The sequence below is a fragment of the Lynx rufus genome, unplaced genomic scaffold, assembly GCF_022079265.1.
Source record: "Lynx rufus isolate CCGP_SWC_20201006 ecotype Redwood Valley unplaced genomic scaffold, mLynRuf1.p SCAF_1, whole genome shotgun sequence".
In the NCBI taxonomy this organism is placed as follows: domain Eukaryota; kingdom Metazoa; phylum Chordata; class Mammalia; order Carnivora; family Felidae; genus Lynx; species Lynx rufus.
In genome coordinates, this window is record NW_025814823.1 from 144,778,167 (window position 1) to 144,791,093 (window position 12,927).

General features: G+C 36.5%; 1 protein-coding gene across 2 annotated transcripts in view; it reads left to right on the forward strand.

Moving 5' to 3' along the window:
- RASGRF2 (Ras protein specific guanine nucleotide releasing factor 2) overlaps positions 1-12,927 on the forward strand; it is a 237,149-nt gene that overhangs the window by 117,673 nt on the left and 106,549 nt on the right. For both annotated transcript variants that reach the window (XM_047070691.1, XM_047070764.1), the window contains exons 11-13: positions 713-779; positions 1,319-1,455; positions 9,965-10,047. In XM_047070691.1, the coding sequence (XP_046926647.1) occupies positions 713-779; positions 1,319-1,455; positions 9,965-10,047 (287 nt within the window). The remainder of the gene's footprint in view (positions 1-712; positions 780-1,318; positions 1,456-9,964; positions 10,048-12,927) is intronic.

Genomic DNA, 12,927 nt, shown 5'->3' on the forward strand with positions numbered 1-12,927 from the left:
GTAAAGAAGTGCAATTAAAATCATAACCTAGAAAAAATTACTAGTTGATGACTACTGAGCTACAAAGATCTTATTAAATCACTGCAGTATATTGATAGAATATTTGCTAAATCCTATTTTATCTTGCTCTATACCAAGAGTCAGCAAACCATGGCCCACAGCCTGCTTCCTGTTAATAAAGTTTTATTGGAACACAGCCATGCTCATTTGTTTATATATTGTCTGGCTGCTTTCATGCTTTTAAAATGGCAGATTTGAATAGTTGCGATAGAGATATGGCTTGTAAAGCCTAAAAGATTTACTGTCTGGCCCTTTATAGAAAAAGTACCTATCTATACCTTTTGTTATTAGTACCTAACAACTATTATCCAACACCAGGATGATGGCTTTCTGCTGCTTAAAGCACTTCCTGGTTGGTAGGTCTAGCTGCATTCACTCTCAAGGTGCCATCTAGTCTCCTGTAGTCTGACTTGCTAAATTTATAAACATTGGGAGTGAGAGGCAGTTGGTGCAGAAGAATCATGAAATTCAGTGTGTTTAATTACTTTTACACAGCTAGTTTTGGACAGTTTTGGAATCTATGAAAAATTGTTTGTGATGCAGAATTGCTATGCTTTCTTCTGTGACAATTTGAATATAAGGTTTATGTATCTGAGCTTCCCAACTTATGCAAGACTGTCAGCCTCTTAATAAAAAATTGGTTTGTTTCCAGACAGGTGGGGTTCTCTCTCTAATAGAATGTACTTTGATTGAGGAGCCCGATGCAAGTGATGATGACTGTAAGTCACATTCTATCTCTTAGACTTATGGTAGAATAAAAGGGTCTTATAGTTTTTATTTACTTATAGCTAAGGCGAGCTGCTTAAGGAGGCAGGAGAGATGCTGAGAATAAACTCCCTGAAGTCGTTTATATATGAAAAGTTCTGTTGAATCATTTAACCTGTGAGCTTCGTTAAAACCATCTGTGGGAATTCACGTTTTATTGAATTTGTCTCACGATAGTGACTTTTCAATGGAAGGCAGAAAAGGAATTAAATTAGAGAGTTGTTGGAATTCTGTAGATTATGGAAATTTCAAAAAAAGAAAAGAGGAAATGAGTAGAAGGCAGAGATCCTAGTCCTGAGTAACCTGCTGACCTCAGCTTTTTTGTCTACTTATGAGCTTAGTAAAGGCTTCCCCTTGCCTAAGAAGTGCCATGTTGCTGAAATAAGATTCTGGACTTCAACGGACATCCATCGTATTACCAGAAGTCTGTGAAAGTAGCTATCACACATATTTTTATATTCACATCTAATTGGTTGGTTTGCATGTGTTGAAGCCAAAGGTTCTGGACAAGTGTTTGGACATCTAGATTTTAAAATAGTAGTGGAGCCTCCTGGTGCTGCCCCATTCACTGTAGTCCTGTTGGCACCTTCACGTCAGGAGAAAGCTGCCTGGACGAGTGACATAAGTCAGGTAAGCGAGTGGCGTTTGCCATAAATTGTGATTTTGTTTGTTTGTGTATGTGTGTGTTTATTTCACACCATAAATTTTGGGGGAAGGCTTTTAGTTATTTTATTTTTGTTAAAAAAATACATCTAGTTGCTGTGGACACTGCGATCACCACTGTGTATCTTGCTAGCTGGGATCATTTGTTGTTGTTTGTTTGTCTTTCTTTATAAGGCTAAAATTTACCTGAAGTGTGGTACTTGCATTTTAGTTCCTAGGCATTCTTGTACAGCCTGTGAATGTAATCACGTGTATTGAACGGTGTTAAAATTGCCCTGTTAGTAATAAATTCTGCAGTGACCTCCACTAGCTTATCTTTTGCTTATTTGTTTCTGAGGTAGGAGAATTGTGAGAGATGCAAAAACAGCTAACAAGGGCTCTGATGAGAAATCACAAATTAAAGAATCACATCAAAGAAGAGAAACTGTCTATAGTATGAAATATGAAAATGAGCTTTCCTGTATTTTATATTGAAAAAACTAGGAAACAGATTTGCTTACTTTTCCTTGATCCACAATGCCCAGTTAAGGGATTCCTGCATTTATTCAGAAATTGGAAATATATCAAAACTAGTCGTGATTGGGCTTGTACATTCCTAAATACAAGCTCCACATGATGTTTACTCCATTAGCCAATTTGGAGACAAATGTTCATGTAAGCATAATATTAACAGAAGACTTGGTAATTATCTTCTAAGTTGTTAACTCAAGGAAGACTGGGGCAAATGGAAAAAGCATATACTATAGATTCAATTGCCTTCTATTTTTCTTTTTTTTAGAGGTTTATTTATTTATTTGGAGAGAGAGAGAGAGACACAGACAGAGCACACGAGCAGGGGAGGGGGGGAGAGAGAGAATCCCAGCAGTCTCTGCACTGCCAGCGCAGAGCCCAATGTGGGGCTTGAACCTACAAACTGTGAGATCGTGACCTGAGCTGAAGTCAAGAGATCGACACTTAACTGACTGAACCACCCAGGCGCCCCACCTTATCCTTTTCTGAAGAGCTCATAGTAGTTTGTATATAAAACTTAGGTAAAAATTTGAGCTATATCTTAGTTCTTCAGTTACTTAATTTTTTCTGAGTGACTGAAAACTGAGGGAAAACAGACAAGGAAAGGAAAAATTAATTATTTTGATATGTCAAAGAGCTTTTTACAGACTTAATCTAATTTGATCTTTATACTAGTATTTGGAAGGTAAACAGAAATATCAGTTCCATTTCACAGGTGAGAAATCTAAGGTTTGGAAGGCTAAGTATTTGTCCAAAGTTACACAACTGTGTTGAGTCATAAGTCATATCTAATCCATGTCTTTTATTGGCATTCTAAACAAACTCTACAAGATTGCTAGATTTTTACTTATATATCCCCAGGACTCCTTTGATGGTGAATAAATAGCTTGAAGTGAAGGTGCTTCTTTTATGGCCAAAAAAGGAATGAAAACATGGGCTCTTCTATATTTGCATAATTATATCCTTGTGATTTATTAATACTTTCATTAGCTCTGTGCCGTATGAATTAATACTTTAGACTCTGTAATGCATCTCTTACCTAATGAAATTCTGAATCATTCACTGATTCTATGACTATTTCTGCCAGGTATCTTGTAGGTATCAGAGATATGGTGATGGTCTGTGGTCTCATTGAGATAGGCAGGCCAGTAGGGAAGAAAGGAAAAGTGGACAGCTTAATGCAACACAGTTATATAGGTGTTGGGAAGCCAAGATGAGTAGGAAGACTGGAGAGAATATGAGGAGGCAAAGGTTTTTTTCCAGCTGCTCCTAGCTTCTATCTTATGATGTAACTGAGGCTCCTAAGGTACAAAATTGATAAAAGCTCTAAATAACCTTACTTAGCGTGCCTGGTGAGGCATTGCTATAGAAAGAAAGACCCTTGGGTGCATGGATGATCCTATGATTGTTTTTTTTTAAAGAAAGGATACAATGCTTTGCCATAAGCATCCAAGTGAGTCTTTCTATTAAACTACATCTTGAGGCAGAAGTACACAACTTGTTCATATTTTTCCAAGTCTCTATGGCTAATATGTTAAGTCCTACTAGATGGTATCTATAAATGAACTGGAGAATAAAGCTAACGGAAAGTTTCATCTTTTTGAGTGACAATGATATAATTCATGAAATTACTATGTTTAATGGAACCTGTTGCTGTATGACTTTAACACATGTTATTTCATGTATTCAGCAAATATATTTTTGCAGTGATACTATATGCCAGGCACTGCTTAGGCACCTGTGATATGTCATGAACAAAAGAGACAACAACAATAAAAATTCACTGACCTTAGGTAGCTTACATTCTAGTGTGAGGAAGATTGAAAATAAACAATAAATGTACTAAATAAGTACATACTGTTTTATGTTAGAAGGTGATAGGACAGAGTAGGAAGGATTGCGTTACTGGGGGTAGCTGTGGGTCAGTACAGTTTTAAAATGGTGGTCACCTCAGGCTGCAGGAGACATCTAAACAACGACTGTAGCAGGTGATGGAAATACCATTGTAAATATATGATAAAGGGGAAGTCATTTCAAACAGGGGGAAGAGCCACTGCAAAGACTCTAAAGTAGGAGGACACTGCATATTTTGAAGAATAGCATGAAGTCAGTGTGGTTGAAATGGATTGTGCGAGAGGGACAACAGGAGAAGAGGAAGTCAGAGAGGTAACACAAGTCCAACCAGGGAAGGCCTCCTAAATCAATGAAAGGGCTTTAGCTTGGATTCTGAGTCCAATGAAAAGATCTTAAAAGGTTTGATGAAGGAATTCCATCATCTGACTTCAGTTTTAAAAGGATCTCTTTACCTGCTGTTTTACCTGCATAGACTGGGAGCAGAGGGCAAGAGTGGAAGTGGGGAGCTGAACGAGAAGGAGCTGAACAGGATTATCTCACCTGTGATAAACCAGGTGAGAAGTCTTGAAGGCTCAGACCAATGGTAGGAATGGAGTTGGAGATAAAGGTTTTGATTCTGGACTCATTTTTAAGGTCAAACCAACAGGGTTTTATTATGCCTTATATTTGGGGTGTGAGAGAGAAAGAAGATTTAAGGATGTCTTCAGAGTTTTTGGCCTGAGCAATGGGAAGAATGGAGTTGTCATTAACAGGATGGGAAAATCTTCTGGGACAGGGAGATTTTGTGGTGAATTATCAGAAGCTTACTCTGGATATGTTCAGTTTCAGAAGGCTGTTAGACATTTGCATGGAGTTGTTAAGTAAGCAGCAGTCCAGCATTTAGGAGAGAGGTCTGGGTGGGAGAGTCTGTGTCAGTTAGGTGGTATTTAAGTCTGTGAGAGTATTAAGTACAGATAGAAATGAGAAAAAGGCCATGGACTGACTGAGGAGTCATGGAGAACAGCAAGAGGACTGAGAAGGTTCCACTAGTGTGGTAGGACAGCCAAGAGGGTATGGTGTCCTGGAAGTCAAGTGAGGAAAGTGTACCAAGGAGGGAGTGGTCACGTGTCAACTGCTATTAAAGGCTGAGTAGAACGGTGAACGCTCTGAGATACTTAGTGATTTTGCCGATGTAAGGTTTGATTGGTGGATGGTAGGGACAGAGTGCTCCGCTGTTGATTGAGCCTAGGTTACTGCCAAGCAGCACATCTCAACTGGCTTTCTTCTCTGCTTGAAGCAATTTCATTTTATGGAGGAAATTATGTGCTACACATACATTGATGCTATTTGTCAGTCTCCCAATATGTCTCTGGACAGATTCATTATTAATAAGACGAGCCCACTGAAAGCTTGAAAATGTACCATTTAATATTTTATTATGTATATGTAAAAATATGGACATAAAAAGGAACTAAAAATATTCTCAACACTCAGCACATTAAATTAATGTTTATCAAAGTATTTCCACAGATAACTATAGTAGAGTTGCCTGAGGGTTTTTGTAAACTTGCAGATTCCTGAGTCTACATTCCAGGCCCTCCCCCACCCTTCCCTGGGTTAACAACTCCACAGATCACTTTTGCACAATTAAATGAAAAAGCTCCACCCTGAAAATTAATGGTTTCCATCTCTAAACCCCCTAGAATCCTGTCATACAGAAATAATTTTACAGTTTGGCTCTCAGTGTATGTATATACATAATTTTCACATTTTACCTCATTTACATCTTTATTCCTGCAGATTCTTCCACACACACACACACACACACACACACACACACACACTACCACATTAACATACCATTTTTCCAGCTTTTCCTAAATAAATGGATATATCCCAGATTTTAGCATTAACATGTGATGTCATGCTAAACATTGTTTTACAGGGAGTTTCTTCCCCTATCAAAGTCCTTGTTGGCATATCTTCCCCACAGAGGGTAAGGTTGGTACAAAGGGTCTGATCACTTCTGTGATTTCATGATTCATGACTTGACAGGTTGCCAAAATGCATCATCTCACTACATCATTGGCAAGATACCAGTGTAACTTTTTTCTAAGTTCTGTGCCAAGGTTGAGTTTTATCATATTTATCACATCTTCCTATTTAATGGAAAAGTGGTATGATTCTCTAGTGGTTTTAATTTACATTTCTATATTTATCAATGAGATTAACATTTTCTGCCATTTCTGTCTCTTGTCTGTTTATGCCAAATAGACATTTATTCATTGGAGCTATCCTTACAGACTAGGGAAATAAACATCTTTCAATTCAAATTTTGAATATGTTCCCCATTATTTTGTCATTTTATTTTTGTCACTTTTTATTTTGGTGGATCTTAATTTTTTCATGACTTGATTTAAAGCCACATTGCTAAGCTATTATACCATGTTATTCTAATCACATGTAGCTCTTATTTAAGATAATAAAGTAGTTCCTGAGTATTGATACATTCCCAGTTTCACATAAAGAACTCTTTACAAAAATTAAGACTATTGATTTTGCCAGGCCTCTTTCTCTGAAGCTGTAATTTTTAGAAGTAACAATTGCTTGAATGATTAATTACACCTTTAGTTACACCAGTAAGCCCATAATTAACTGTTGGCACCTCCAACAAAATGAACAAATGGCTAATGGTCTTGACCAATAATTCTTTTCCTTTTCATCTATTTATAGGGAAAAATTTGAGGCTGAGGATTTGACCATTCATTTCAATATAGTGCATTCATTTATGCTTGTCTTCCTGTCATACATAATGGTATATTAAACAGATTTGTCTATAATTATGGGTATTAACTAAAATGCAGAATTAAAATTCACCTCTGAGCTTGGTTTGGGCAGATGTGTCAAAATGTATACCTTGTGTAGACAAATCCATAGCACTCTCACATGCTTTCTCCCTTAAAATAGCTTCTCTGGAATCAATAGGGAATTTTTTACTTCAACATAAAAAGGTGAATTAAAAGAGAAAAATTGAATCTAACCTTTCTTCTCAGAAGAAAAAAGCATGGTGACACAGTAGACTACTGACCTTTGAGCAGGTATTGGCTTAAGCAAGATCCTCAAAAGACCTTGCTGGAGAAGTCATTTTCAACAATTGTCCAGGGACCAGTTGCATCAAAACTACCTGGGGCTATTGTGAACATAAAAGTTACTCTATTAACCCTATTAATTTCAAGGTTTACTGTAATTCATATAAATTTGATACATCCTTAAAGATATGTGACACCTTGCTTATCACGATTCTTCTTGAATGAGTGAAGTACATTCATTTTCCCAGGGCTCAAGTCACTTTTCCCCAGCACAATTAAAAGACAGGTTTATATGGTCATGAATAATACCATGCCTTCCAATATAAATATATTCATACACATACTCATATTTATAAATTCTATTATAGTCTTAACTTTTTATGGAAGAGAACCGTTCTTCAGTGCAGCATTGTTGAAAGTCCCAAATGCAAGCAAGATAAAGACAGGATACTCTCGTTGAAATAGAGCTGGTGGACCCAGAGCCCCTGAGAGTTCTGTTTGTTCACACTCATGTTGTCACTGCACCCTGTCTATGGAGCCTCTAGGAAATGAGGATTTTTATTACATGGTCTTTTGAGTTGCGGTTCAGACTACATGTATGTTTTGTTCTCCTGAAACTTGAGTGTAAGTGAAATTTTCCTTTTTTTCTATTGAAAATAATTGTAATGCCTCACACAGTGAATCAGAAAGATTTATGAATGAGGTATGACACTGGATAATGAGATGGTCAAAAGTTATCACATAAATCTCTTTTGGATCTAAAATATTTATCTCAGGTTCCAATTCTGACTGTGTGGAGGACTGAGCTGATTTAGATCCTCTCTAGATATAAAAACAGAAGTGCTTAACATATAAAATCAGAATAAAAGGGCGCCTGGCTGGCTCAGTCAGTAGAGTGTTCAGCTCTTGACTTGGGGTTGTGAGTTCAAGCTACATGGGTTGAGAGATTACTTAAATAAATAAATCTTTAAAATCAGTATGAAAGAAAAAATTTAATACATTGGTGATATTTACAGGAATAAAAGGTAATCTCTGGTTATCAGAAATACCAAAGAAACTTAAAATTAGAGTAGAAAGCTTATAAGCTGAAGACATAGAGGCCTGAGAATGATTTTAGACTGAGTATTGGTCTCAAGCCCAATGGGTTTTAACTAAAGGGAATGAGAGGCAGCCTTGGGCCCCTTAAAGGAATTAAGCTCCCTGTTTAAAGCCTGGATTTTGGAAGAGTATCACAACTGTGAAATAAGAACTCAAAACCTCTTCCTGTTAGCCCAAAAAATAATTAAGGAAGTTTGTCTTTGTTTTGGGTTCTGAGTTTAAAAAAAATCTCCTTTGAAAAAAAATGAGTGTGTTTCCAACCTATAGATTTGAAATTTAAATGTATCGTATTCACATGGTATGAAAAATCCAAACTGAGGAATTAATGTAAAAGCGGTTTTTGAGACTCTTGAAATTCTAAGACTTCTTGGTAGAAGCATACACAAAGTCACTCCGTTAGCAACACTTCTACGATTCAGGGCTCATTACAGTGTGCTCAAAATCAGAAATCACAAGTCTTGTGAGTAAATTATCTATTTTGAGAGAGTCAGAAGCACAGTGAATGATAGAATTAACACTGCTGGTGACAACTTGGAAAAGACTGTAAAATAAGAATGTTTAAAATATAATAAAGTCAGAAAGAAAGAAAGAGAGGGAGGGAGGGAGGAAGGAAGGATGAGAGAATGAGAGAAAGAAAGAAAGAAAGAAAGAAAGAAAGAAAGAAAGAAAGAGAAAGGGAAGAAAGAAAGGGAGGAAGGAAGGAAGGAAGGAAGGAAGGAAGGAAGGAAGGAAGGAAAGAAAGAAAAAGATTACTATGTAAAACGGACCAGGTTGATCTGTCAAAGAACCAAACAGAAAAATTTAAACATGGAAAATATAATCCTAAATCATCCTAAAGCTGTTGTTTGTGTAACTGTGCCATTTGCTTAGAATGTTAAAGGAAACTGAAGTAACATTGTTCATTTTCCACAGTTTTCATCAAACACCATCTCTGTCCTCTTGTTTCCTGTGTTGGTTACCCAAGCGGTAGCCTCACTGTGCTTTAGAGATATTAAAAATGAAAAGAAGGCCAGTGGGGTAAAGGATCTCTCCCCTCCCTGTCTGTGTGTGAGCCCTGTCCTCCAACAGCACTCTTTCCCATCCCCTCCCCCACAATACCAATCAACATCTTCACGCCATTTAACTACAATCATAAATCACTATATGGTAACCTAGTAACTAGGAATATTTTCTGATTTTAAAAATTGCTTAAATCTTTTTTCATTTTCTATTTTGTTCAAAAGGAATATGTGTAATTCAAAATAAATCCTTCTCTAACCCTTCTCTAATTGCAAAGGGAAATTTTAAATTGATAAGGCGTAAGTAAACAAGACAGAGGAAATTAACAAAATTTCCTGAGTTTTCCTCCTGGAAAGAAAAGAGTAAAAGATAAACACGGCTTTATGCATTCCAGAGCGGGAGAAATTACACAACGCATCCTCATCAAATCAACATGGTGCCAATAGAAACTGCTAGAGACACTAGTAAAATGGGGGAATTTGTTGGCAAAAAAACCACCTGAGAAGTAGGCACAGAGCTTGCTAGTGAGACAGAAGGTGAATTTCATCCAAGAAAACCATTATTTTTACTCAGCCTGCCCCAGACCACCCTCGGGCAGAGAATGAATATCGCAGAGGCTGTTACTGTGGGAAGGTCCAGACCTCTCAACTAGTACAGCTACTGACAGAGAATAGTGATGATGTGACATCATGGCCAGCGTCCTTAGGAAATACATTCCAGGAAAAAAAAAGCCCCTATCTCTATCCTCAGGTATTTGCCAAGTGCACAGTTCTGGTAACTGGGTATTGAATCTGCTCATCAGTGTACAGTGTTTACCTGTTGCTGTGTGTGTGCGCACAGATGAAATAAGAAACTAAATTGTTTTCATGTCTATAAACAGTTTGGAGAATATATGCTCTGCCTAGGTTTTCATGTGGGTTGTAATTGTTTATTTTTTAATTTCACAGTGTGTGGACAATATACGGTGTAATGGTTTAATGACTATAGTATTTGAAGAGAATTCCAAAGTTACTGTGCCACATATGATTAAGTAAGTGTGATAATCCTTTCCCTTACATTTTAATCAAGATCACATTGGTAGAGAACATAAAGCCCTGCAAAAATATTGCTTCCACAGGATTCTGCTACATTTTGTGAATATGTTTCTTGGCAGTAATGCAATAATTCATGATATGCTATTATAAATAATACGACTATCAAAATGGGTTTTCAAATTCATAGTTTATTGATTCATAGCATAGAAAAATGTTTTTTATACTGTTACATATGCTTTCATTCAGGAAAAAAACCTATTGAGGTTTTCAAGCACAATATAAAAAGTTGTGACAGCCAGATGTATCCAAGGGTCAGAGGCCGGATCAAAGTATGGCAGATCCTTTTGGCATCTTCCCAGCTGGGTATGAATCATATTACTCAGATTTGATTGTGGAGATATGTTTAGATTCCAAAGACACTTGACATGAATCAACTGGCCTTTCCATGGTACCATCTGCCTGTTCCTTCTATGTGGATTTGCCCAGGGCTGTCATCATGCTATTTGGTTAACAAAATATATCCTATAATTTAAGGTGATCAATAGGGAAATGGTAGTTTAAAATGAGAAATTATATCACTGACTATGTGCCATTGTTCTCTGTATTAATGCTTTTGTCTCTACATACTTTTTTTTTCCAAATTCAGAAATTGTTTCAGGAGTATTTTGAAGCTGACCAAATTGTTCCCTGTTCTCATTGTTTTGGTTGTTTGAGGTCCAAATTCCTGTTATATCTTTCAACAAAAGTTACATGAAACTAAGGAAATATTTGTGCTCTATGCATTTTTAATGTGGGTTTGTTTGTTTTTTTTTAGGTCTGAGCCGTTTGTCCTAAGGCAATAAATAACATTAATTTTCCTCTTCTAATAGGTAATAAGTGTAATTAGTACCATCCCCAGAGTACAACTTTTAGAACTTACCAATTATTTTATTAGATGAAGGCAGAGTACATTATACTAATGCCATAATTACTACAGAAAAATATAAATTATAAAAGAATGATAATATTTTAAATTACTGGTCAAATTTAGAAACATTTTAGGTAGGATCGTTTTAAAGCTCTAGGGTGAAGATTCTTTAAGCGTTCAGTTTTATAAGGTTTTGATTTAGTATGGTTTCTTAAAATCATATTAGTTAAAAATGTGTGATGCTAAGATAGAAACAAAGGATTAAGTATTAAAAGGTCCAAATTGTGACTTAATTTTTATTTTTTATAACTTCTTTTAATATTTATTCATTTTTGAGAGAGAGAGAGAGGCAGAGAAAGAGGCAGACAGAGGATCTGAAGCTCTCTCTGTGTTCACAGAAACAAGCCTGATACGGGGTTCAAACTCATGAACCCCAAGATCAAGACCTGAGCCGAAGTTGGATGGCCAACGAACTGAGTCACCCAGGAACCCCGTGATTTAATTTTTAAGTTCACATCATTGGGTTAGAGTTATTTTAATTTTCTACCACAGGATTCTTATATTAATATTTCACAAAATAGTGTATGTTCCTTCTATCCATTTTTAAAAGTACTTTCTTGAAGGTTAGACAGCCATGAAAGTCCCACCTGCTTTAGAATGAGAATATGTAAGTTGGACACTGCAGCCAAGTCATAAGCTCCTAAAGCCCTAGAGCTACTTCACACGTGCTATACGTACAGTTTGTTGACTTTTGAAATGAATACAGATACAAACTTTAGTTTTGTGCCTGACTGGTTATGGCACAAACACATATCCTGTCCCCTGTGATGTCCGTTTGAGCTTGGTAGACGCATCCACAGAGTCACTCCATTAGCACCCATGTCCAACCTCATGTGTAACTACTTCACGCACAGACCAGGACTTCCCTGCTTTTGGGTGTACAGAGTGACACTTGAATGAGCAGGAACTGCTCTCCTGCTAGAACAGAAACCTGGATCTCGGGCTGTAAGGATTTTCTATTAGAATCACAGATGTTTTGATGACCATCTATACTATTCTAGATGTATTCCCAAGGCAGAGTAATGTCTCATCTATTTATTCCTTACTTCTCATCTATTTATTCCTTCCATTGAGCCTGGTTCTCCTCAGTCAGAGGAAAGAGGATAATTTTGCAATGTCCGTTCCTTCTGATAGTTCCATCTGGGGCTCTGTTCTACCCTAAATTCTGTATTGGTGCCTCCCAAGTGCATACTATGAAAAAAAAAAGACATTTTTTTGAGTTAAAAGAAAAACTATCTTAATTGTGTCTTGTTACTGACATGGCATCACTTTGCAGGCACCCACTTCCTTTTAAAACCTAAGTAATTATAATAGGTGATTTGGGTTTGGTGTCTCAAGATTGCATTTTTAAGTGTTTACCAAAATGGAGTTGTTATTATCACAGGAGGCTTAAGTAATGCATTATATCTTTCTTGAGAGTCCCTTAGGAAATAAACATTGTGTTCAGTGTAATAAAAGAAAATTAAATAATTTCATAATATTTAATTTATTTTCTTTTCTTAAAATGAAAATGTAATCATAATTTTGAAGGACAGTGGTATAATTAGTTTTATTTTAATTTTGTATTGTCACAACATACTTTTTTCTCCCAGTGTTTTTGTTGCTGTTTTTAAGTAGGCTGTATTCCCAACGTGAGGCTCTAATTCACGACCCTGAGATCAAGATTTGCAACGCTCTACTGACTGAGCCAGCCAGGTGCCCCATTTATTCCAGTGTTTTGAGTAAAGTAATTATGGTTAAAAGATGCAAAGCTCAAAACTAGTATTAGAATGCAAAATTATGACATTTATTGGGTGAAAATAGCCCTGTAAGTGGTGCTTTACATTTTAGGGTAGGGTAGGGTAAGTCTTGCTTCCTTTTAATAATAGTTGACCTCACCTTTCTTAGAAAATAGAGATTTTTAGTGGGA